Raw genomic sequence first — 27,648 nt, 5'->3', positions numbered from 1 at the left:
AGATTATGATCGGAGATTCGAGGCAAAATCAGGTTTCCCCCGCGACCGGGCGGCCGAATTTAGGGAGTAGCAGTAAGTCTCGATTCGTGATTAATATAAGTGACAAAATATTGAGCATGTTGAAATTTCATTTTTCTGAAAATTTTAGAGGACGAAAACATTTAATTCCAAGATGTTTCCGTCTTTCTTATTAATTTATCTCAAATTTTATCGATCTCAAAATTGATTTTATTATTTGCCATTTCCATTTATTCCATTTATTCCGCTTCCCACGACCACTGTTGTGAGGTACATTGTACATCGGAATTGTTCTTCGTTTTTATTTCTTTATTAATTTGTCAGTTCGAGCCAGTTGAATCTCCTCTTCAAAATCTGCTCTTTCGCGATGGTTGTAATTTCCTTAATCTGCATTTCGGCCGAACGATAGCTCCCCTGGACCGTTCCGTGATTCCTCTAATGGACTTTTAGAGAATTGGGGCATGCGTCACGTATATAGCCCATATTTTAATATCGTTCTACGGCCTCCGTCTCGTCCCTTTCTAAGGAAGTCTCAAGGGAGCTCAGCGTACTGTTGGTAAGTGCGATATTTACTTTAGAGTCTTGCTCCAGAAATTTCTCTGTAGGTCTACTTACCAAATTGATCTTTTAATTCCGTAATTGCTGACCGTAATAGCAATTGTACAACACTTGTAAATCTTCTAGGACGATTTATTTCGAATTAGCTTTAATGCGTAAACTATTGTATTATTTATCAGAGTGTTTTTAATTAAAATTTTATTCGCACACAAAACGCTTCCGACATATTCATCATTTTCAGACAGGATATCTCCTAATCGCTCGTTGCAAGCGTAATCGCAAAGCGTTAATATCGCGCGATGTCAGATCGGTCGAGCTATGCGCGCCCGCGCGCGCATTCCGCCGCTGAAATTTTCTCGTGCCGCGTCGGTTTACGGCGCGTCGAGAGGCGAGCGTATAGCTCGCAGAGACTTGCAAAATAGCGCGCAGAAATGCCGCGGCATGATGCATTGTTACGAGCCTGTGGCCTTGGTCATTAACCCTCCCGAGAACGAGGTTCCGCAGCGCAGCTGGCTGGTGTGTTCTCTCAATCTCTCGTTCTCTCTTCCGGCTACAAAATGCCGTGGCCTCGACACGCGCGCCGCGTTCATCCTCTCTCGGTCCTGTCGGTCCGCTTGTCCCTTCGGTAACGAGCCGAGATGCATGAAATGCTCGCATGAAATCTCGTTGAATACTTGGCCACGCTATATTGCTCGCCCGTAACGGCATGGCACTCGCTCTTATACGGCACGGCTTGTGGCTGCGTCTGTCTATGTCCGACCCGCAACTACTTTGGGTCGTCGCTCAAACATTGTGATTTGATAGGAGTTGATATGGTAACAATAGAAGGTAAAAGATATAATTATCTCAACATATATACATAGAATAATATGTATAAAACTTACGATTTATAAAATATATAAATTTTTTTGCGCTCTCGAAATGCGCACGATTTCCTCGCTTTTGAATAATAATTTAATGTTGCAGGGCATTAAACGCACGTTGTAGTGGAAATTTTAGTTTACCGCGATTTATTTCGCGAGCTTTCGGAAAGTAATGTTTGGTGGTATAGCTGCGGGGGTAGCGGTATATATCCGACCGGAGCATCGTATAAACGTTCATCTTGACCAATAGGTACTTGGCTCCTCTCTCTATCTCGGCTACTAAGTTACACGGTGATAAACCAGGAATCACGCAGGACAATGATCATCTTTTATGATGACACCGGACTGCGGAATATACGCGCGCATCGCGCGCGTCGCGGCGCCGGACGTACTTATAGCAGTTTATTATTGGCCGAGGACTCGTAACGTAGAAATTACACGACTGCTCCGAGGGTACTTGCGTCAATACGCGAGCGACAGAAGTACTTTATGTTATACTCTTTATACATGCTTGTATATATCCTTTACACGTTAACACTGTGCGGACACCGTGTTTTTGGAGTAATCACCCGGACACCCTGGGACTTTTAAGTCCGAAGGGTTTTTGGAAGCTTTTCTGTGTTACAAAAAAAATTTACAAAAATTTATGTATCATTAAAAAGGTTTCAAAAAGTTATTTCTATACTTACATAGGTCGGAACGGTTGCAATTTTTTTTTAAGAGCGTTGAAGCCATTGCCGTGGAAATCATAAACGAAAAATCGATTGTGTCTTAAAAGGCTCACGGTGTCCGCGCGGTGTCAAGGCAGTATAGTTGACGCCATTAACAATTCATAATAAAACGTATTATGTTATCGCGTCATTAGTGGCATTGCGAAAAACCGTTACATATTACATGACTTATAAATTGAACGAAATTATATTACGCGAATTTACAATATTCATTACAGACACATCCGCGCGAACGCCGGCCATTAAATTTGCAATACTTGTTATTATAGCGCTCATTATACATTCGTAATGCAGTTTACGTTATATTTATCATGCAGACTCATTATCGCCGCTTTGATGTAACAAATATTCCAAAGCGCGAAAAAGGTGTTTCGCGTTCGACGCGTCAGCGTGAAGCAAGACGTCGACAGCTGCCTCCCTCACCTCCCCTCCGCCCTGTAACACGTCCATCAATCAATCTTTCGATTCCCACTGCACGTCGGCGAGATTTCTCGACGAACCAACGGCTCCCCGCGCATTCCGCCGAGCAGCTTTTCCATCGGCATTTCGACGACAAAGTCAACAGAAACGAAACGGAAGAGATAAATAGCATACCGCGCGCACATTTCATTCATTCGTCGCAAGCGCGGCGAGCGTCGTGTTATAACGGGGATTAAAATAAAGCGAGACACGCAAGACGGGGTGATGATTTTCGCGGGTGGAATGTATTTAATACACCGGCGGGTCTCTCGCCTCTTAGCCACCGAGAGTGGACATTGTGATTCCCCGATTTTCCTCGGTGTCGAAGCCGCGCGCGAGCACGGAGCACGGGAGAATCGGTGTGTGTACCTACCTTACGTGCACGTGCGTGCGCGCACACGCGGCCAGGTCGGTTTTAATTAGAGAGCCTGCGCCACGTACCCGAGGTTGCAGGACCGAAACAGGCTCTTCGATTAAATTATTAATTAACGTTCTCCTAGAAATACCGCATCGCGCGAACACGCACACGCGCACGCTCGCACGCGATTTCTAGCCGAGAGAGAGAGAGAGAGAGAGAGAGAGTGACAAAGAGCGGAGAAGCGCCACTCCCGGATGGTGGACGCGCGACAGGGATGGGATTTTATGTGCATTTATATGCGCGCGTGGAAGCATCACGACGCGCGTAATCTTCACGGTATCGCGCGCGTGGAGCGTGCGCGATCGCAATGACGACCCGTGAAGCCCGACCTCGTGTCCCTCAACTGTTACAATGCCGCCTCGAAGTGCATTTATGATACGTCGACGGACACGACACGGGCGAGCGGAGGACACAACATCCGATGTTCCGCGTGGACTCTTGTTTATAACGGCGCCTCTGTAACGACCGTGCTATCGCGGAATATGCGAAACCGACGTCGTACGTATTAAACGCATTAAAATTCAAGCGAGTGCTCGAAATCGTTCGAATTCATTGCGAGGCTTTATCTGTCTGCCTATACCTGCTTCCCGATCCGCGAGTATAAAACCCGTACGTTCTTTCGTTTATATTTTATCATGCGCGATACCGGAACGTGAATCGAAACGATAAATCGCGCGCGGTTCATCTCCGATACGCGATCCTGGGGGTTGAACACAAGGGGGTTTGCTGGTGAGAGCGGAGTACGCGCCCGGTGTCGGGGGAGGGTCAAGTATGAAAGTGCCCCATAGCGGCTGTCAAACCAATTAAGCTCGTCGCATTGTAAAGGCTGCTTTTAGGACGGAAAGAGAAGAGAGGGTAGGGGAGGCTTTGTGCCGAGCGGCAGTTATGGTCGCGTAACCATATCGGTCTGCGTCTGTAATGGATCAGTTTTATGGGCGCGCATCGGCGATGCCGATGCAGTTTCCGCGGTCCACAAAGCTGGCCACAAAGTTTGTCAAAGTGAATTGTGTGGGACACGGACGGATGGACGAGTGTGGCGCGCTCGATTGCGTGCCGATCCGCCGATCCTGAAGACCGCAGAATGCGACGTTTTGCGTAAATATATATATATATATATTTTTTTTTTATAAAGTCTGTTGTTACTCCTATATTTCGCAAACGGCTCAAAATAATGAATTTTTTTAGTTGAGGTTTCCCCTGGGGCACTTCTTGGGGGTACATCCCCTCCAACTTTCTCAAAAGAAGCCCCTCGAAATGATCGAACACGTATTTTGCGATTTTTCATTATTTTGAGCCGTTTGCGAAATATAGGGGTGACAACAGACTTTATAGAAACTCTGTATATATGTAGATATGCACATATATTTTTTTATTTTTGTTTCGATCAGAGCGAAATATGTCCAGTGAATTGAACGTTTGAATCGTACAAAGAGTGTTTACGATTAACAAACAATCACAGTCATCACGTGATTTAGCAATGGTGATCTTGGATTCAGCACAGATGAGGGGAAAGAGAACGGTTAACATTAATGTGAGTGATATAATTAGAAAATGATGGGTGCGGATCGTGCGAATCTCAACCAGCGAATCATCTCAAATAGTTCCCCCGGTCGATTTGCGCTGATTGAAAGTGGCAAACGCCATGATGAATAATAAATGTTAATTAATGTCTGTAACGCTCGTTTACAACTCCCTGCTATAAATGTCTAATTAAGGGGCAAACTTCGGCCGTCTTCGGCAACCGAGACCTCGTTCTCCTCTTAACCGTTCGAGTTAGTTTCCGGGGTAGTTTCCAGCGTTCTACGTTTCAGCTTTCCATCTCGTCCGCCTCTTCATCTATCTTTCTTCGTTCGAGCGCTCTGTCTCTCTATCTCTCTCTCGCCGAGCCTTCCAGTTCCCTTTCGTCGGCTTCTCTCGTTCTCCGTGCCCCTTTCGTCATATTTCTAAGTAAATTTCGTAGTATAATTAACGTTCATAGTAGCTGCCGTCCCTTGTCGACCGACGCGCGGTTTACGTCACGAATGGCAACGATCCCCAAACTAAAGCAAACCCCCATCTTTTCGCATGACGGATTATAACCGACTCGAGCGACAGTTTAATGATTTTTCGCTGGTATACCCTGGAAAATTAATGGTGAATGAGTTTTTAGATCACAGATCCCGCGATTGATCGCGAAATCGAGTTTTTCCAGTATAGCGAAGTTTTAACGAGGCTGCTGAAAAAAAGAAAAAAAAAAACGACTTTTCCTCCGATTCTTTCTTCACTTTCTTTCCTGCTTCGCATTCACGCCCCGTCGTCATTCGTCGATGAGAAATACTCCGCGGTCGTCGACGCAATTGTAACAAATATAACGTCGTCGGCGGAAAGATTTTTGTAACTTCTTTTCGTCGCTCGCGCGAGACGAATGCAACGCACGTTCGCCGCGAAATAGAAAATATATCTTACAGAGGGGGCGCGCGAGGACTCCCGCCGCTTTCGCTGTCCGTTTGCTTCGCTGACAGGGATCACGAGTCCTCCGCGGAAGCTTCTTCATCCTTTCCCCCCGCCGTTCTTTGCCTTCGTTCGTACTGTCATTTTTTTCCCTTCTCGCCGCCGTTTCTCCTTTCACCCCTCGTATTACGCACGAACCTCGTTCGTGAGATCCCGCAAATCCCGAGATCCGGAGATGTATGCTGTGTGTGACGTATTCGAGGCGCTTTGCGCCGGCGACACGATCGGGATCCCCGCTGTTTGTTCGCGTTTATCGAAACCTTCGCGAGCGTTCTCGTCCCCACACGTAACCGACTTATACCTTGTGAGATATATTTCTTAGCGTTCTTGAAATCGAGCAAAATTTTTTTCAACGATTCTTAATGGTGAAGCTTGTATGACATAAATAGACTGTTTTTTTATTGTACCATTTTCATATATAAAATACTTATAAAAGTGTGAGAGGAACGGAAAGTCGCTGTTGACATAATTTAAATTTGAGCAAAAATAATCTTACGCAATCGAAACAAAGAATTATTCCCTAATAAAAAATTCAAGCGACGTATTCGATTTTATCGACGTGAAGACTTTTATTGTATATTTTGCGCGAAAGATGTTTGTTTTGATCTACTTGCCGAGTAATGAAATCTCGTAAGATAAATCTTACAAATGGATTTGCTACGCACAAGCCTGTTTTCTCGCGGGATATATTGAACGGGAACCACAGAGGATTTAGGTGTTCCCACCGCCGCTACGAGCCTTTTTTTCCAGCGAAATCTCGCTTTCTCTTTCTTGGATGCCGGCGCTGGATAATCGACCCTATACTGGTAGATCCCGCGGGGATCTCAACCATCCAATAAGGATCCGCTTATCGTCAAAATAAGCGAAGGACCATTTGTAAATCGAGACGACACCTGCCGTTCGTGGTTCGTGCCGCTTTTGATTAATCGACGCCCCCGACGACGTCGATTAACCGTTTAACCGCTCTTGGTAAAGTTATCTCGTTTCGCCTCTGGTTGGTTCTTTCCCGGGTCCTTTTACCACCCCTCCTCTTCTACAGACTTGTATCTCTCCTCGCGTATCCCGCTAATTCCCGCAGGGAATTCCGTCGGTAAAGGGGATGCGAGAAGGGAGAGAAAAAAAGAAGAAACGAATAAGAAAGAAGCTGCGTAGGGACGGCCTGTCCGGTAGTAGAGCTTCTATTATTTTTCAATTGCCCGGCCGAGCGAGCACGAGGTGGGAGGTGGGATTCCGGATGTAATTGGAGTCGGCTTTGCCGTGGCGAAGCGTAACCGACGGAATAAGACGGCCTCGGGATATGGCGCAGGAACGCGCGGGGGATAAAGAATGAATATTGTCCTGGATCCGGGGGCGCGCTGCGGCGCTCCCAGCAGAGCGAACGAGGATCTCGTGGAGGTAATGGCCAGGGCGACGTGATCGGCGTAACCTAATGCGCGGACGAGAGCCGGCCGAGGGAAAGGATAACGAAATATGCATGTAGAACACTCCCGGGGTGTAAGACCCGCGTGATCGATCCCGGGCCGGCGACGGGCGGCCGTTCGTCGTAACTGGCGGATGCGGCGCGTTTGGATCTCTCGAAAAATATCGAGGAGCAGCGGCAGGTTGAGTCGACCAGCGCGCGAAATAATTCACGACTTGCCGCCTACGTTCCCTTTATGTCTTTCTTCCATTGTTATGTTTTATTTAGCGTTTAATTTAACACCGCGCGCCGGGTCGAACGTCGGAAAACGTATTGTCCACCGTGTGTGGAACGTCAACCGGTGGAAAATTCGTCGAATCTCGCGGGATTGTATCCGGAACGTGAACGAATGGGCGATCGAATCTAATGATTTACCTGGAAAAAAATAGCCGCCTTTTTGGGAAGGGAGAACGATATCATTAGGTCGCCGTTAGGCGAGATACTCTCGATTTCGAGGGATAGCCGCCAACCACGGCCGACTTTCGCCGCGAGTTTAATTAAACTCCGGAGCGCCCGTACCTACATTTCGCGGCGACGGCGACGCTGGCGGCGAGCGCATTGTTAGCGTATGCTAGCGCGGCGAGACAATTGGCGATCGTGTATCGCCATTGCCGAGCCAGCCCGGGGAAGTCGATTTCCTGGCCTGGCTCCGCGTTCCTCTTCCATCTTTCCCGGCGTCCGACCATCCTCCCTCGTGTCGGCGTCCCTCTCGGCGCTCATTCTTGCTTTTATCTGCCTCGCATTGGCCGGAGGCCGCGATGGGAAGGCGACGTCGGCTTCAACCTCCGTCCCATCCCCACGCGCTCCTCTTGCCTCGACTCGCTCCTTTCTCTTTCTCTCTCTCGTTAGCGATACGTGCCCCAGATACGAGACGTCGCATATTGTGAGGGAGGACTCCAACCCCGCGAACGCGACCGCGTTTAAAGTTTGTTTCACGTATTTGCTATAATCAAATATTGCTGACGTTTTGGTCAATAATATCTTAAAGTCGGGATTAGTAATCTTCTCATAATTTTTTAGAAGCATTTAGCACTTGTGCGTATTATTTGACTAAATTACAAGACCGCAGTTGCAGACGCAAAAGAAAAAAAATTTGCGGATGCGTGTAGGTAGATTGATTGTGCACGGTAGAAATTCAAGTTACCGCTATGTAATTATGTATCGTATCATAAAAATATTATTTTTAATGCTTTCGTGTATGACTCGCAACAGAACGAACTGTTTTTCACATGACGGATGAATGTTAATAATAATAATCGCTGTCATAAATAATTGAGCGTCTAATACGTCATTTTAATTAAATTTCATTATATCGGCGGGGCGTTATGAAATTGCGTTTCGTAAACACTGAATTGAATAGCAACATTATTATTATGACATTATGTAGTAATGCCCTTACCGTATAATAACGGCTGCTTGCAATTTATAATGCAAAATTTCTCGTTTACCTTGCCTGCTTTGTAGTTTGTTGACCCATGCAGTGGCGCTCATTGTGTAATATTTATTGCACGGACTATTTTCCCCGAGAAATAGGATATGCAACGCATCGTGAAATTGTATTTATTTTGCGATCAACATCTTGGGTTCTAAACCGAGTTTAATCTCACTTATTTATTAATAATTCTGTTTTCTCCTTCTACGTCAATCTCTACGTCATCATCGTTTACATCGACTTGTGTCTAAATTTAATCTAAAGGCAAATGATAATAGAATATGAGATAAAGTATATAAAGAAAAAAATCGAAACATTACTTAAACGATATATGAATTTATAAAAATCAAAGAAAAGAGATTTTTGACTCAGTATACATGCCGGGAGTTAAAAGTACAATTAAAATAGCTCTCTAAAAAATCCAAGAAATAGATTTCGATATCGTCTTCTTATACGTACACTGCGTAGAAAAAAAATGTTAAGTACACCGCAGCCTTTAAAATTGCGCTTATCTCGACTATGTTATACCATTCTCGTTCTATGTTGGCCGGGACAATTCCAATAACGAGCTTTTACCCAGTTGTGATCGGAACCTACTAATACCGAGGCGAAGAGTCCGGTCTTCTAAGCCCTAAGCGATACTAACTACATGGCCGCAATCATCGGTATTGTTACTTCGATCCGTCGCCGTTGCGCGCTGCCGCGATGCCGCCGCCGCCGCCGCCGCCGCCGCCGCCGCCGCCTGCGGCGAAGCTGCGCTTCGAAATTCGTTTCCAGCTTTTACCCCCGGATATGCTGGAAGCCATTCTTCATCTCTCGCGAGGGGCGCCGAAACGAAATTTCGCGTTTCTCTGTTGCGCCGTCGATCATTTGATTTCGCGCTGCCGATACGTATATATGTATCGGCAGCGTAAATAATAGACTCTGAGAACATACGCGGCGCCATCCCCGACTCGACGGGAATTCACTGATTGATTTCGTATCAGCTTCCATTTATCGACGTTGCCGATTGCAGTCTCGCGATGAATCTGTGTTATCGCCGTTATTCTCGTCTCTATTTCTTTAAAGTATATACATATACGCATATATACGTATACATTATATTACGTATATTTACAGATGTACACACAATGTATTTATGTGTATATGTAATATATGTGTTTGAAAACGATATCATGTTGCGTTAAAAGATTTATTATCATGTTTTTTCATCGATATAGAAGATTTTACAACCTTCGGATTCAGAGATCTACAAATATCACGTAATCTGTAAATTAGCTCTACAAATGATATATTCAATATATTCAATGATTATATATATATATATATATATATATATATATATATTTAAATGTGTAAATTAGTGTAATTGTCCCACAGCTGAAATACAGCATTTCAAAATTCGGTAGTTCTTAATTCTCGGCATACTTTTTCAATAAGAATTCTTAAACTACTTTATTTGTGTAATATATTTATATATTTAGTATACATATATATATCGATTTGATCGTAATCTACAAGCTTGCAATTGAATTTTTCACTTTACATTCATTCCTGAAGTGATACGTGCGACTTCTACACAAGTTTCATTGATACCGCGCGACGCCATCAATCGATTTTTGATTATCGTCGAAACAACAACGCGACGACCTACGAATGAAGTTGATCATGCATTGATCCAATTCCCTTTGAGCGGGGCTGACCGGGCACAGAGATCTCTACTTGAGACTGATCTTGCCGCTTCCGCGCGCGAAATTCTAAGCCGGTTGGAGGCGCAACGCCGCGCCGGCAAAACGGCATATTGATGAATCCGGAGTAATCGGCTGACGGTTATCGCTATTAGCGAGCATCGCACAAAGCGTTGCACTAATTAAAACGGATAATACAGCGGCCCGTAGAACGAGGCGGTAATTGGGTGTGGCTGCGCGGGGGTTTGTGCTCCATTATTATTAATTGCCTCGTTAATAGGGTACCGGAGATATCTCTCTCTCTTTCTCCCCTCTATCTTCCCCTCTTTATCTCTTTCTGCCGAGTGCGATACTTCTTTGTAACTTTTATTCGGTGGCAAGTTCGGAGGTTGTTCGGAATCGGTGTACGAGATATCAAACGTAGCATTTATGAGTCATTTGCACTTTGCCAAATAATCTGCTCGTCTTTTTTAATTGGAATAAATTAAACGCACGCATTTTTTTACGTGTGCGACGTATAAGTTATTATTAACGTTTATACTGATGCGCACGAAAAGAAGATCTCGGCAGGCCTTTGAAAACGTCCTATATCCTTGAAAGTTCGATTTCCGCCGAATATCTCGACGAAATCCTTCGACGATTAATGCCGCGATTACCAGCACCATCGGCGTTATCGGCCGCGTTTATCAGTCCGCATTATACGTTTCTCGCGATCTTGTTTTTACAGGTTCCCTCTTTCTGTCTCTCGCCGCCTCTCGAGATCGTTTACGAGGAAACTTCGTAGATTAGTTCGATCACAATGATCGCATGCTCGACTCGATTGAACGTTATCGTCGTCGCGATAGGAATTACATCCCCGCGGTGGGGAAAGCGAGGAATGGCGTGCCAAAATCGGCTCGGCAGGAAGGACAGGCCACCCTCGACGCTGTTGCGATATGAGCCCAACAACGGTCCTCTCCCTCGTCGTGGGATCGGTAACTTGTCTTTTTTACGACGTGATATACCCGCGGAAATGGCCGCCCGACAAAGTTACATCGTAAACCGCGCTATGCGTGGGAACTGCCGGAACCAACGTAGCGATTTCGCTTCGGTAATTCACCCTCGAACACCGCGTGGCTCCGTTTTCTCCCGGTTGAGTAATAAAGCCCGGCTCGAGATCCTGATCACGGACACGTTTGACAAAGAAAAAAGAAATTGATTTACATCGTAAGTCATATGCCTCAATATTAATGCTGAAAGTGCTTTTCGATGAATCGTTGCTGGTTGGCCGATAAGAATCGCGTCTCGCGAGAATATTATTAGTTACAGCTTTGACTACCAAACGTCGGGAATGGACTACCAAACACCACCAAACGACCACCAAACGAATGGTAATAGTTATTATTGGATTTTCAATAGTGGGGGGACCAACTTCACACAGCTCAATTATTTCAAGATTAAAGTTTAATGTATATTACAATGTTTGAATAACAAGGGGACACGCAAGTTCATAAAGAAATAGTTGGAGGTCGGGCGTTGTAAAGCCTCGCATTTGGCAGTCAAATGCAAAGCTGCCGTTACAAAAAGTGACTTTAATTTCAGTGATAGTTAATGAGGTATCAGACTTTTAATGAGTAATGTGAAGTTTCTCAAAGGTCGGACAGTTTTGAAAACGTGTTCGACCAGAGAGAGCCTCTAGGCAATCTCAGGGTTTCTGAAAGACATCAAAGGAGATTTGTTTTGCGTACTGAACGAGATTGGCAATAACTCTTACAACATCGCCTGATGGAAGACGGAGAAAAAGTCGGAAGAGAGAGAGAAAGAGAGAAAGAGAGAGAGAGAGAGAGAGAGAGAGAGAGTCACGGTATTTTATCTTCTCGTTTACTTAAGATGTACATACATACACCGAGATGATTACGTCTATGACAACCATCGCTGGCGGGCGGTTATGTAATTTATTTACGCATTCGGATATCACCTTCTTTGGCTTTAATGTTTTTACTTTTGAGTGTAATTGCATTCAGATTTCTTTACGTTGTAATATCGAGGAAACTAATAGTGTTTTTTTTTTTTAATTTTCCAAGATCGTACACACACGACGTCGTTTGAGCCGAAAATTCCACTTCCTAAGATAAATATTTTATCAAGTAAATTATATCACCGCTCGAAAGAGTCCCTCCGAAATTCATTCTGCAGCTGAGTCAGTTTTTAATCCAAACAATCTCTTGTTTTTGAGTGTAACGAACATTCGAGCGTTTCACACGGAATAAATCGGAGATAAACTGACGTACGTAGCAGACTCATACATAGAGAATACTTTGGGCTACGGGTCGTTGCGGCACTTCGAAAATATTCCATTCTCCATTTCAGCGAGAGAATGAGAGAGGGAGGAGGGGGGAAGAGAGAGAGAGAGAGAGAGAGAGAGAGAGAGAGAGAGAGAGAGAGAGAGAGAGAGAGAGAGAGAGAGAGAGAGAGAGAGAGAAGAAAATCGTATCTTCTTATCGAAGTAGTCAGTTAGACATGCACTAACGTTCCAAACACGGAGACGCACAGAATGAAAGTTGTTCTTACCCATGCATATCGATATTTCTGAAGAATCTTTCCTTATTCTTTTTTTTTTCTTCCAATGTGTCTAACTGTTTTTCTTCGCGCAGGAAATATGACGCACGAGTGTTTGCGGCAACGCGTAATTGTCCGTTAGTCTTAAAGCCGTGTGCGCGAGAGATGTAGTAACGATATCGATAGATATGCAGTCGTCGCGCGAGGGATGGGAGAATGCGCCAGGAAACGAATTGTACAAGAGAGAGAGAGAGAGATTGCTCGTGTCAGAGAAAGTCAAAGTAAAAGCGTGAAGACACACCGCGACGTAATTCTCCGTGCATCCCTGCAATTTCTCCATCGTTTGTATTTTTTCTCCCTTCTTTTATATCTTTCTTTTTTTTTTTGTATTGCGAATCTTAAAGCGAGTGTTTGTTTCATGCAGCGAAACGGAATACAGCGTGGCGGCGACGGCGACGGCTGCGGTGGCGGTCGGAACGGGAAGACGCGTATTGTTTTTCCCGATTGTATTTTTACATCGCATTCTTCTCCCTGTGCGCGTTAACGTCCATCGCACGTCCGTTTAGTATCCACGTACATTATGAAATAACGGGCTCTTTGTATGAAATCCATCTGCTCTTACCTTCCTCTCGTAGAACACGGCCTCCTTTTGACGTCCTTTCCTTTTTCCCTTCGTTTCCCAGCTCCGTTTAAGCTCGTTTTGCCGTGGAAATAAAAGTAATCCGGCTGGCAGTTTCGTACTTCATGTATGCGCGAGAGGTGCCCCGGAATAATACGTATAACCGAGATTTCTCAAAGTAAATTTAAAAAAGTCAATTCTCTTTGAGGATGATGTAATTTATCATTTCCGTCGCGACTCTTTAAATTTCCTGCTCGGTGAGAGACTGAATTTTTTTAAGGCCATGTTTCTCTCTCTTTTTTCGAACTCTTTGCAATCAACTTATTAACTGAGCCTTTGATTTAATTCCCTTGTATATATATTTTTAAACGTTTAATGTATCGTTTTTTCATCGAACGAACTGGGTTTATTCTTATCTACGGAAATTGTGTAAATATTGCGGAAAAAGATACTTAGCTGAAATGGAAAAAAAATCGGTATCGCTCGCCGGTCAATTCCGAGCTAATTTTCTTAAAAATTCAAGCTATCCTTGTACTTATGCAAACGAGAGCTGAAGACGGGTAAATAAACCATTCGGAAAGATGGTTGCCACCCCCGTTCGGTGGAAAAGTCTCGGAAACCGCCCAGTCAGCCGATACTTAAATCTCTTCGTACGTATCGCCGTCTACGATCAGCCGGTGCTATCGCGCATTAATGGCCGCCTACGTGTTCCTGAATAAATCGACCCACTAAACAGTTTTTCGCCGGTTATTAACCAGCGATCTCTCTCTCTGATCATTTCGCGAAATTTTTTCGAGAGTAAATTTTATCAGACGGCATTTTATTGGCGTTTTGAATATTTTTAAGCGCGCATGAGTAATTTATTTTGGATTATTACATTGTATGCGAGAAAGCAATGCCAATATAAGGCTGTAATCGTAATCAATTTCGATAACTTTGAAGAGTTTGCAATCGAAATCCGTTTTGTACTCGACTCGATGTACAGTGGATCAAAAAGGTATTTGCACATCCAGTTTTCTTACAATAACTTTATTTGAAGGAATAATACATACGAATTGTTTCCACAAGTAATTTATTACGTACAGTATATAATAAGTTACTTATGGTCACAATTTGTAATTACGTATTATTCCTTCGAATAAGGTTATTGTAAGAAAACTGGGTGTGCAAATATTTTTTTGATCCGCTGTATGTGCTGTGCTCACTTATGACATTCGGCACTTTCGAATTTGACAATTGATTATCTCCGTCGTAATCGTATATTCATAGACACTTTTATTCTTATATTTTATTAGAGTAACGAAAATTCTGTAATAGAGTCCCACTGAAAACGTCAGATTAATCAATCGAAAAGCGCAACAATGCGCATTATATACGAGACGATTTCTGTCTTTTAAGGATAAAATTCGATAATAAGCTTCTGGACCGATGTAGGTTACTGGTCTTCGTAGATTGTCGTTGGTATTGGAATGGAAAAGTATTTTAGGGAAAGAGAGAGATAGAGGGGTGGGAGGAGAAAGAGAGAAAGAGAGAGAGACGCGACAGATACCGGAGACCCATTGAAGTGACACGTCTTTTGTGATTTTCTCATTACTCGAGTGGAAGGTCGATCCTGGAAGCCCATCTAGCTGCTGGGACGATTTCCGCCCTCTCGCTCCTCTCGCTGCTTCGCCCCCGTTTGCTCTGATCCTTCATCCTTTTCTTTCTCCATCTCCTCCGCCATCGCATCCCTCGCGCGTATCTTAATGCCTCACACCGAGATACCTTATGTAGCTGTGTATGTGGAATTACTCCTTTCTCGGTGCCTTCATAGGATACGTATGTCGTGCTCGCGCGGCGTCCTCTCCGCCTCCTGACTTCCGATCGGTGGCGGATCGGAAAATTATATTTCCTCGCGCCGCGGCGCCTTCGCAATCGCCTTACAGCAGCTGAGCCTCCTCTCTTCTATCAATCCATCAATCCCGGCTGTCCATTGTGTTCCTTACCACCTGTCTCCACACTCTCCACGTGGTCCTGAATGGTTACCGTCTTTTTTTTCTCTTGCTTGCTATGTTGGTTTCGCGTGAGGAGACTAGGAGGAAATAAGAAATTCGATAAGACCCGCGCTTCGATGAGGAAATTCGAGACCATAAAGGTTTAAGTTAAGATCGATACTAATTATTCTTGCTCTCCGCTGATTTCGTCAGTTGACTTCGTCGCGAAATAAGAGCCGGTTTAATGATTGAATAACGAGAAATACATTACATATAAATGGTAACCAGAAATAAGCGACCACATAATAACTTATTGATTCGTACTCGTGGAATCTGATGGTTCGTCGATACTTGAAACATCGGAAAATTAATCAGTCATATTTTTTAAGTTTTCCCTAAATTAGCTTCAATTTCAAAACCTTTAAACAGATAAAAAAGTCTGTACATTCGATTATTCGTTCATAAAATGCCCCGTTGAAAAACTGGGGCATCGCTTTGAGCGCCGGCGAACATTTTCGCGTTTCCGGAGAAAACGCAATGAGTGACGTGAATCACTTATCAAACCGACATGCTGGTCGGGAGTAGTCGTTCCTTCTCGAAACAAGTCTGCGTCAAGTCGACATCTTTCTTCGTGATTTGCGACGCCAATTTGCGCTTTCGCGAGCGAGCGAGCGAGCGAGCGAGAGAGAGAGAGAGAGAGAGAGAGAGAGAGAGAGAGAGAGAGAGAGAGAGAGGGAGAGGGAGAGAGCCAAAGTCGTTACTCGTTACGCGGCATTGTTCGCGCATTGTTGCTGAGGCATGCGCCGACATTCTTCCTAGTGACGTGTCCATTGTCGACTCGCTCGTCCGGACTCGTAGGCGGAAGCGAGGAGAAGTCGAAGACTATCGTGAGGCGGAAGGGTGTACCCTGTGAAGGCGCCCTGTGCGCTTCTACGGCTGATCCGGCCGTCTTGTCTGGTTTGTCCGTCAGCCGACATCAATTAGTATCATGAAGCGTCCGTAACTATGTACACACTCCTGCGAACCGGGCACCTTTGACGGAAACACACGTTAACTCCTTCCGCGCGCACGCCCCGGTTGGCATGTGCTACTTGCAATTTCTCTGCGAGAAAGAGTGTCAAAAGAAAGGGGAGCGAGAAAAGGAGAGAAAGAAGGAGAGAGGGAGAGACTCGCTTGTTTAGTATTTCTCAAATTTCATTAAATAGCTAGTCGAGTAAGTCGGAAGTTAAGATTCTCTGTTAAATTGAAGCCCGCTCAATATTGAACGAATTAAAAGTTCTGATGGAAGATAGTCCGCTTGCAATTGACAGAAAAATAAGATTTCGTTATCCATTCGCGTTGCTGAGGCTCAATTAATCGAAACGTTTTCACCTGTCCAACTTACGTAATGGTACCTTCGACGTAAATTGAGTTACTGCTATCAATGCCACTACTCGTACAACAAGGCCCGATTCTCACTAGACTAGGTCAAGTTGCGGTTATGGATTTTTCAGTGCATTTTCACTATTTGGTCATATCGATCTTTTATCGGTCAGTTTTGCAGTGCTATCCGTATCAATACCTTGTGTAAAAATGCTCCCGAAGTGTTTGCGTATTAAAATTGCATATTAATTTTGGATAATAATTTTTGACCGAACTGTGACTTGACCGATAGTGAGAATCGACCTTTATTATTGGAAGGATGCTGACAGCGGAGAACATTCCTATTGCAACTTGTACGGATGCAGCCTTCAGTGCACGCGCTCACACACGTCACGCAATGTGTACCGACGTCAGCTCTATGCGTATATACTTACACGTCGGACAGGCAAACGGGTTTAATCTTACAAAGGTGTTCACATGCGTGAACATGCACACACGCACGCGCACACATTCGTGTATGCATTTGGTTGCCCGTAAACACCGACCGTTGCTTCCGTTGATTCCATCGGCGTGTTCCCTCATTGGGATGTCATTATCATCCATTTGCTAATATAACAAGATGAATGCTCCTTTTTCTTTCCCAACATCGCCTGATAAATTTTCTTCCTAAACCCGCCGTCCTATCCGTTCGACTGTTAAGGATAAAAGCAACAGACTGCTCTGATAAAATGTTCGATATAGGAATTTGATAGGACATTGGATTTACTTCTTAACATACAGCAGAATGAAATTCTTGCGACATCGCGCGTATTCAGGGTTTGCAAGGAAAGAAATCGAATTGATCGAGATTAGCGCTAATGAGCGTCGGTGCAGATGGTCTCGATCTATCGATCAATATCTTTCTGTCGACGCGTATAATGCACAACGCGTATATCATTAAAAATTTCTGCGAGACCTGCTTCGTATATTATCGCACGTGTGCGCTGCGTGTGGCACACTGCGCGAGAGCGTGTTTCTAACGGCCGATAACGGAGCACACGGTTCCGCCTTGTTGATTCCGTGTCAAAGAGCATGCATAAAGGGCTCGCGTGGAGAAAAAAGGCAGCCAATCGTCAAAGTTGCGTGCCAAGAGCGTGGTAAAAAACGCTATATATCGATCCGTCCTTACGGTATTTACGTAAACACGTGCCTGAATCACATCCAAGAGGGATTTCTTTCCGCGTTCGTTCTCCGGTTGCCTTTCTTCATCAACACGTTTTCACGGACGGTTTTTCTTCGTTATCGCGTTCTATCGTTCGCGCACGTGGATCTTTACGATATCCGCAAGATCTCACTCTTTTATTAGTTTCTATCAGAAAGTTTCGCGCGTTTTTATGCGATTTTTAGCATTATAACTCGCACGCGCGTGTAAATAAGCTTGAAAAATTTGTTTAATATTTATTTTACGTCGTTGTGTATTATACGCAATACCTGCAAACTATTTTTTTAATCGTGCGGATGTTGTAAGAATTTTACGATGGTTCTTTTTATCACCCCGTAGAAATAAGGGTTGATTTATAATAGCCGTAACCGTTGATTTAAGCCGTAATCTTTAAAAAATTGACTAATCACAGTCGAATGTGAGAAGAATAATCGACTGTGATTGGTCAATTTCTTAAAGTTTACGGCTTAAATCAACGGTTACGGCTATTATAAACCAACCCTAAGATGCACTTTCTGTGCCACGGCATTCTTGCACGACGCGCGAGATTTTAATGACAGGGATCGATTGACGCATTGACGTAAAATTAATCTTTAAAAAAGTACAAACTCATATTTTTTTCCTCGTTTATTATTATTTCCGTATACAATATTATGTTACATAATTCTATACATGTCATAAGTCCACTTGTGCATACGTATAAATGACGCACATGATGTATATATAATGTAAGGCTATTTTTCCACACGGCGGTGGGAAATTAGGTTGTCCGCCAGGATGCGATTCGAGCTGTACGCCATATGTGTGATTTGGTCGATAGGCTCGCTTGTCGACGTGTTAATCTGGCTATTAGGTGGCACACAGCCGAGATATCTCGCGAACTCCGTACGTACCAGATGGCACGATCGAGATAGCTCGCGTCTGTGCATCTCCGCCATTGCAAGTGCATCATCGATATCTGGGCTGCGAGCTCGCGCTTTTAACCCGCGCGAATTAACTCGCGGAAAAGGGAAGCCTTTTACTCGCGCGACCATTAAAGATTTTAATGGACCTGCGATATACTCGACGCCTTAAAAACGAAGGCGTTTTAACTTGAAAAAAATAAAAAATTCTCCGGTAGTTTTTGCACAATATCTCGATCAAGTGATCAATCAGATCTTATCTATCTGAATTATATTTATTATTTATACTTTTTTTTATTTCTGATGCACATTTCAACGTTTGAATAACGAGTTTTTAAATTTCTAAAAATACCCGACATAACAATTCAACACATTGATACTCTTACTCGCGATCAGTATCCTATAGATAAACTGCTCGAAACATCGATCTGATCCTCGCAACGGTATTTAACCCTCTATTCTTTTCTTTTGTTTCCAGGTGAGTGTCCAGGAATTCCAGTACGCGCGCGGGACGGGCGCGTCCCTGACGATGGTAAGCCACAAAGCAATGTACACCGTCGCTTTAACCGCGTATTGCCGCCCTGCTCCCGCCGAAAGACTTTCTCCTCTTCGGGACGATGTGGTTCGTGAAGGATATGGGAAGAGGTCCTAATATCTCGCAGGCACACATCTGTCTTAATTAACGTCGCGATACATCTCGACTTCCGCCCGAGCTGCTGCCCGGGCTGCGGCATTCGGTTTAATATGCGCCAGCTTACTCCTAATAATCTCGCTGCGCATGACAAAAATTACCGCAGAAATTTAGCTCGTTTCCTCCCCCGTATTAATTTCGTTATTGTTTCGCGTTGGAGAAATGCCTTTCGTTAAACTGTCGCAAATACGGACGAAATATGGACGGATAAAAGGTATAGCGTTTTGTTATATTTTATTTCAAAATAATACATAGACGAACGCTAATTAGGTGTCGTGTTTCTATCGTATGTCATGCATATCCTCTTCTATTATCCTTGCCATGTAATTTGAACTTTGCAATTATCTTGTAATTTACGACATTCATTATAGCGAAATATTGATAAATATGTGCCTCACTTTATAAAATCTGACTCGTGTGTTGTGTGCTGCAACATAAATTTCGTAATTTAATAAATTTGACGTGGATTTGGTCGTGCAGCTCTTTACCACATTAAACATAAATGGCAATTCTCCTGGGACATATATAATCGCACGTGAATCAATCATTTTAGCGTAGATAATAAATATTGGCGTCGATGTTTTACGTATTGAAAACAACAGTTAGTCAATACCGATATTTTCCATCGCTCATATAGCCCGCCGGTATATTAAGCTGATCTAATGCGTCAATGTAACGTAACTGCAGCTCGCTGCATTAATCCATTGATGTCATGATGCTTTTATTAAGCACGTTTCCAACGCTAACGCGATGAGTCGTCACTCGTGTACTCGTGCAATTTTCGTGAAACGCGGAAGATCCTGCGGCGTTAATCAAATATACGACGGCTTAATTAATTAAACTTTTATGGAAACAGGCGTGTGCAAACAACTAGCAGCCGGAGATCTTCTCCGGTTTCGCCTCCCGTTTCGGCCTGGGAATAGAGAATCCGAAGGTGGTCGTTGAATGAAAATAAAACGACAGCGGTGCCGCGTTTGAGGCCTCTTATGCATTTTCAAACACGCGAGTGCACACGACGGGTGCAGCTTCGGTTATACCGCGAATGGATTGAACGTTAGTTTTTATATCTGTCCACGATTCTGGATAATCTTCTCTCATGTAGTTGAAGTTTGGAGCGTTTATGGAGAAAATATAAAAGATTTGCTCTAATTAAAAAGGAATTTAAATAAAATATATTTATATGAAGAATGATAAAATTAAACAAATAACAAAAGATAAACGAGAGCACAGAATAGAATCTCAAAAACGCTGTTTCGTGATGAAATATACAAGTGCGAATACAATTTCTAAAATTTCTGACTATAAAGAATAAAATAGTTTGTTAAGTCGAAGCCCGGAAGTGCTCCATTTTATTATAATTTTATTGTCTTTATGAAAATATATATTTCTTTTTATAATCCTTTTTATTGGGACAAATTTTTAATTTTTTTTTCAAGAACGTTTCAAACTTTAGCCACAAAATTTCTTTTCTCAAAATTTTTTAATATTTCGCAAAATATCCCGCGATGAGAAAGTAAAGGTTGGTCTCGCGGAAAATCGGCTAGTTGTGAAACGTCACGCGAGAACGTCTCGCGGCTGATTAAACTAGTCCCAAGGGTATAAAAAATTCGTGACGCGATAATAATGCACTGTAATACGACTATATACTTATATAACCACTGGCTGTTTCCGAAAGAAAAATCGAGATCCGCCTATTCGATCGCCTGTCTACCTCTTTACCGTCGTTTCGGCCGACCTTACCGGCGTGAAATAAGAGACGTCCCATGGGCGACAGTGACGAATGTGTTTGTATATTGTCAGGCTGATCGTCAGAGATGTCACACGTGAACACGTAACGCACGAAAGGGCGTCGCGAGGGGGGTTGAAACGGTGCTTGGAAACGGCGGGTATGACGTACACGTCAAACAAAGTGTAGGGAAATCCGCGTTAATATCGGAAGGAAAATAGGATAGGTTTTTCCACGATGCGTGGATTTAATCTCTTTTTTTTTTACCCCGATATTTTAAAGCGGACCGCTGATGCTAATTTTTTTTCTCTTGCTTTCTCTCTTTTTTCTTCCGATAGCATTCTCCATATTTGTTGCAATGAAATACTTTTGCTAGCGCGTGTAAATATTGCTATGATCCTTCGTCCATTCCGGTCTAATGTTTATGCATGTTTGAACGACAACAAATTGAATGGGGAAATAGAATAGACCGCTTTTATTTCGTCGGGTGTTACGACAGAATTCGTTATTAACCGTGTATCGATTGCCGTCGTTTTCAATCGTGCGCCCGATCGTAAAAGGGTTTTGATCGCTCGGTTCTTTACGCGCCGCGTTTTATTCGAGGCGAATCAACCTCTCTCACGCGTCACGGACGCTGATTTAAAAAGCGTGATCCGAGAGAGAATGTATAGCGGAGGTAGAAAAGTGACGGTAAACCGAAACGCCCCGTCGGATCAGAGCGGCTGCGTTTTAGCATCCGTATAATATACAAAAAGCTCCTAATAATGCCTCTCCGAGATCCGTCTCGTTTCCAGACGGTTTCATGTCTTCACCGTATCATTGGGTACACGGTACATTGCGCAATGGACTTAACGATCGCAATTGTTTCAAAATGCAAGCGCTCCCCGACTTACGACCCGAATTGGCAAATGCGACGACGCAACGCGCGCGCGACGACGACGTCATGACGCATCGGGGCTTATCTTTATTCCGCGCGTAAGACCTCTGCGGGGGCAACGGGTCTTATCAAGCCGTGCAAGCCTTCCAGGTATCGTTAGAGCGCGACACGCTCCCGGCATGCCGACGAACAAGTTGACCATTAGCATTTATTTCCTCGTTACCCCCCGGCGTTCTTTCCCATCTCATTATTGAAACTTCCTTCCGTGCGTTTATATTTTGCGTCGTTAATCCTCCGCGCGCTGAATATTCGCTTGTTAAGAGAAAAGTCTTACGTCTTTCACATGGGGCCGTGTAAACATGCAATCTGCGAAATTGCTCGTAGCGATAGTAGGTAATATATTACATATTTTCGTGCACATTACAAATGGTGGGATTAACACCTCAAATTCAGCGTACTAATAGTAATTATTCGCTAATATGAATCATTAATATTGCTGGCAGGTTGAAATCGGGGCTCGATCGAAGTAATCTGAATTAATGTTTCCAGTTGACAGCGACATTCTCGCACCATATCCCGATGAAATATTTACGCTATAACCCCCGTGCGCGCGGACGCCCTGAAATTCATATCTGGTTTCACGCATGCCGCGGGATGACTGTTTCTCCTTTCATCTGTGGGCGATTTCCTGCGTGAGAACGCCTCTTCGCGAAGTGTTCCCTTCTCTGTGAAGCCGAGAACCTTCTTCTCTCTCCGTGGGCTTTCGCCTTTGTGCCGCGAGTTTACGTTGTTCACCAGGACATCAAAGCGCGTACGCGGAGCATGGCGGTTTCTCGCCCTCGCGATTTCCTGGACGGCGAATTTCCGAGGACGTGACGTACGTGGAAAACCATTTCTCCGGGCGAATCCTTGGCTTGACACTTTCAGCTCATGGCCCTTTAACTCGACTCGCTACTAGCAGCATGTGAGCGACTTTGAAGGGCTGCGAAAATACCATAATGTTGTCGGGTGTTTTGCATATAGATTATAACTAACCTTCATGTGAAATTGCTTTATTATTTTATAAATTACTCTTGCCTTGTTTGTAGCTTTAGTTAAACTTTATTATAAACAATTTATTATTAGAATAAAAAAATTTACATAAACTCGAAGCAAATATCAAGCATTATGCATTAAAAAGTAGAATAGATTTGTTCGACCACAAGCGCCCTTTATTCACTGCGCTTATTTTGACCACAGGTTTGCTCATCTGGTTTTCTCAATTATAACTTTATCTTATATCTTTGCTATAAATAATTCCCCTATTAAAAGACCATCAAATCTGTTTCGACGGTGCGTCTGACCACTGACCAGTTGTTCTATTCTGTAACTTTTGACGACAGTTTCGTTATCGTTATATTGCCGTTGCGCAGCTTTTTCGCCATATATGTATAATATCTGCACGCAACGCAAATATAACGATAACGAAACTGTCGTTGAGAGTTACAAAATCAGCCCCCTGAGGTGTCTTTATTATCCCACTACGCTTTCGGCTATACAGTTTTGTCTTGGACCAAAACCGTGTTTAAATTTTTTTTACTCATAGCTTTATCGTATCTTTATTATAAATAATTTTGCATTAAAATGAGAGAATTTGTAGAAATCCCAAAATCAGATATCATGCAGACAATACGCGTTAATTTTGTTTCGGCGACGCGTCTGACCAAAAGTATTTTTACTATCTCTTATCTTACTGATCCACTTACTACGTTTATTTCAGTTTTGTTTGCGACAATGATCAAGAATAAAGCACCTTAAATTCTTTTTAGAACTTCTGGGATGTGTAAGAAAGACTTTTTGAAATATTGAAGAATTTACTTGTTTGCAATTTCGAATAATTTTAGAACAATCTTTTCTTTTCTTGTCTTAATTGTTGTTATTAGTTTTGCGTTCATTCGTGTTTCAAATCACGCAGTGATCCACGCACCTAAGTTTGTCACCCTTGTCGGAATATCTTGGAGGCGGAATGTCGCTATGATAGATTACTTTTACTCGCGCGCCGGCTTCTGCCGTCATTGAGCGGCTCAGCCGCGAATACGTCACTCCATTGCGAAAATAGATTCCGCGCGATTCACCGCACGGAAATACCATTCGTTCGTCGGCATCGGAAGCGCATTGGAAGTGTCGGAAACGGGAACATCGCGAACGGCGAAACGTAACGAAAAATGGGAAATATTATCGTACAAGTATCGTGTACATATACGCGGACGTATATAGAATACCTACTGAATGTAATAATACATATATCTGTTCTTCAAATTGCTTGGAAAGATTTTGACGTCCTTGTATCTTTTTAAAATGTATGATACAAATTGGAAAAAAAAAGAGCTTTGTATATAAACAGAAGGAGATTAAAAGTCAATTTCACCATGATTTGGATATAATTATATAGAGCTCTAAGATTGTATCACGTCTACGATATAAAACTTTGAAGATGCCGAAGTTTTGCGATTGCATTTTTGTCGAAGAAAAGTCGTCTCCAAAAACGAAAGATTTAACTTTAAAGCTGATTCTCGCATTGGCATTTCCACCGGCGTCTCGCATGTGTGCACGCGTGACACCTTTAAATCTCCATCGTGTCTCAGTGAGTGGAGGGTGACTCGATCTTTCGAGCGGCACACGACTCAATTACCATCTCTGTGACGCATGAAAATAGCTCGCCCCGTTTCTTTTCTCATCCTTCTACTCCCGCTCGCGTTTCCGCGTAAAACCATGAGAGCACGCTCTATTACACACCCGTTGCGCTTGCTCGAATAAGTGCTTCTCGATTCGCATTTTTCACTATCAAGCAGGAATCAAAGCTCATCACTTCTCACGCTCAATGGCTAATTGTTTTCTTTAACGCGAATTAATTGTGTGATTTACGATTACTGTTTAATACTTTTATCAGATACGCGCGTATAATATTGATCAAATTAACGTTTTCTTCTTTGTAACATATAAAGCAACAACATTTGATTTATTATTACTGTTCAATGCTTTTATAGATAATTTCACAACAATGTAAATTATCTGCGTAAATTATTTGCGCAGTACAGCTTTTCGATTTCTCCTTCCTTTTGTAATGTAAATTAACGTTATTAATTATTACGCACAAATGATATTACCAATATGTAGCCCGATCTTTTGCAATTATTGCGACCAACAATAAAACTGTCAGAAACTCTACGTTATTTTTATACGTATATATCTCGGCAAAATTAAGTTTGTGCTCTACAAAAAAATATGGTTTTCTATCCTTTTTTGCATCACTCAGAGTAGAGCCTCATTAATTTCATTTCAAGAAAGAAAGAAAAACGAGAGCAGGGTACGTTAGATTAATTGTGAGACGCCGGGAAAAACAGTATAGTTACGACTGTCTGCTGGGAAAGGTCGTCGTTTTTTCCCCCGCCGAGACAACGACTGTGCTTCTTCAAATGCGCTCCATAAATGGGATATTGTCGCGAAAAGGACATCGTAAAACGGTCGCTGCGTAAAGTCCACTCATCGCGGCGCGCCGCACTTCCGTGACATAAAATCCCGATGATACCCCTTGTGTCCGCGTATGCATAAACCATTTGACAGTCTGCTGTTCTTCCGGGCGTTGTTGACGATGCCGATAAAATGAGATTCCTGATGAAAGTTAGCCGTTTGCAACCCTCTATACTGTTACAATAAGTGTGCGTTTCCAGTTGTAATGCTAATTATATTTTAATTTAACTCTTGCATTGTTTTCAGATAACGCACATATTTTAATCACATACTTATTTCACAAGTTTGCATTTCTCTTCCTCTTAAGATGAGAACCGAATAAAAAACTATATATAAATATTAATATTAATTGAGTCGAAAAGCCGTCGAAGCGTGCGGAGGGTCGGGAATTAGGCGGAGTGGAAAATAAGTTCTGGAAAGGGAGGTAAGGCAGGAAGAATGGAGTGACACGATGGAACCGAAGGAGGAAAGAAACAGAGGAAGCGGAGTAATTGGAGGAGATGCTGAGAGGAAGGGGGACGAAGAGAGATCATGGAATTATAGAGAGAAGCCTTGGAGGTTAGGACACGGAAGAAGAAGGAGGAGGGGAGGAGACGCCAGAGGTGAGGTACTGTGGAAGAGGAGGAGGAAATCGGCATAGCAAAAGGTGGCGCGCGGCGCGGCGCAGGCGGAGAGAGAATGCGCGAAGCGAAGAGGTGGTGGTAGGGCCCCGGCTGGAGCTGAGACGGCGCGGGTTGCCGACCGCTCCAAAAGAGTGAGTTGGCGACACTGCGGGGCGTCGAGGCGCAGCACATGGGGCCGGCGGTACCCGCGCGAGCGGCGACGAATAGGAAGAGAGCAACGCGGCGCTCGCGTAGGCGCGCCGAGGAATGATAAAGCATGATAGATGCGGCCAGCGCGGGACGGAAATGAGCGAGAGGTGAGTGGAGAGGAGCGGAGAGGATAGAGGGCGCAGCGAATGGAGGAAAGTGTGACGGCGGCGCTGGAAGACAGTCGGGATGGCAAGACTGAGAGGAGAGGTAGGGAAACAACAAAGTTGGACGCACTGGCAGAGGTGAAGGGTAAAGGAGGAAGATAGACGGAAGGTGAAAGGAAAAAGGTATAAGGGAGATGCGAAGGAGAAAAACCGTGGAGGAGAGGAAGGAAGACTGTAAGTAAAGGAGGAACAAGAGAGGCGAGGGGGAGGAGGAGACGGACAGAGAGAGAGTGAGAAGAGAGGAGCAATAAATATCTTACATAAGGCATGTTTACACAGGGATAGGAAAAGAGACGATGGCAGGGATGGGGCAAAGGTCGGAGGAGACAGAGTGGGTGGAGGAGATCAGGAAGGAAGTCAGGAAGATAGGGCAGGAAATCAGGGAAGAAATAAGACGGGAAGGAGGAAAAGGCATAAGGAAGAAATTAAGGGAGATTGGAGAGAGGTTGGAGAGGCTAGAGGAGGAGCGCTGGCGGTGCGAGGAAAGCGAGGAGCAGGGAGAAGGAGGAGGGAAAGAGAGACAGATGAGAGCAACGGGTGGAGAGGGAGAGAAAAGGAACCGCAAGGACGAAGGAGGAATAGCAGGGAGTGGCAAGAAGGAGATGACGGAGGAGGATGGATCGGAAGGCAGTGAGGGAGGTTTGGAGAGAGAAGGGGTGGGGAAGAAGACTGGTGGGAGGAGGTGGCCAGCGAGGAAGATAGGAGAAAGGAGGAGGAGAACGGTACGGCGGCAAGAGGTTATACACAGGGAGAGAAGAAGGGGGGAGTAGGAAGGATGGAAATAAAAAGGAAACAGAAGGGGGAGCGAAGCAGGGAGAAGGAAGACAGAGGCTACAGAGAAGAAAGGACGGCCAAAGAGGGCAAAGGGAGGACAGGAGGAGAAGAGAAGGGAGGAGGAGGGAACAGAAGAGAGGAATAGAGCGCGGATGGGGGGTCGTAGAATAGTAGAAGACAAGGAGGAGGAAAGTGAGGAGAAAAAAGGAAGGAAAGAAAGAGAGGAAAAAGAGGAAAGGAAGGAGAGGGAGAGGAGGCTTGTTCAGGGGGAAGGCTGGAGACTGGAGAAGCAGAGAAGTGAGGACTTGGAGAAGAGGAAAGGTAGGGAGATAGGAGAAGGAGTGAGGGAGGAAGGAGACGGAGAGAAGGAGGAAAGAAGAAGA

At 44.0% G+C, this 27,648-nt stretch overlaps 1 protein-coding gene across 6 annotated transcripts in view; it reads left to right on the top strand.

The window, feature by feature from the left end:
- The window catches only part of Heph (polypyrimidine tract-binding protein 1 heph), a 459,111-nt gene that overhangs the window by 239,748 nt on the left and 191,715 nt on the right, over positions 1-27,648 (top strand). For 2 of the 6 annotated variants that reach the window (XM_077414717.1, XM_077414711.1), the window contains one exon: positions 19,190-19,243. The exons of the other annotated variants lie outside the window; for them this stretch is intronic. In XM_077414717.1, the coding sequence (XP_077270843.1) occupies positions 19,190-19,243 (54 nt within the window). The remainder of the gene's footprint in view (positions 1-19,189; positions 19,244-27,648) is intronic. 6 annotated transcript variants of the gene reach the window in all.

The sequence above is a fragment of the Temnothorax americanus genome, unplaced genomic scaffold (assembly GCF_048541705.1).
Source record: "Temnothorax americanus isolate GAGA-0224 unplaced genomic scaffold, ASM4854170v1 Scaffold37, whole genome shotgun sequence".
Classification (NCBI taxonomy): Eukaryota; Metazoa; Arthropoda; class Insecta; order Hymenoptera; family Formicidae; genus Temnothorax; species Temnothorax americanus.
The sequence above is the reverse complement of the archived record's forward strand: the minus strand, read 5'-3'. Positions and strand labels throughout refer to the sequence as shown.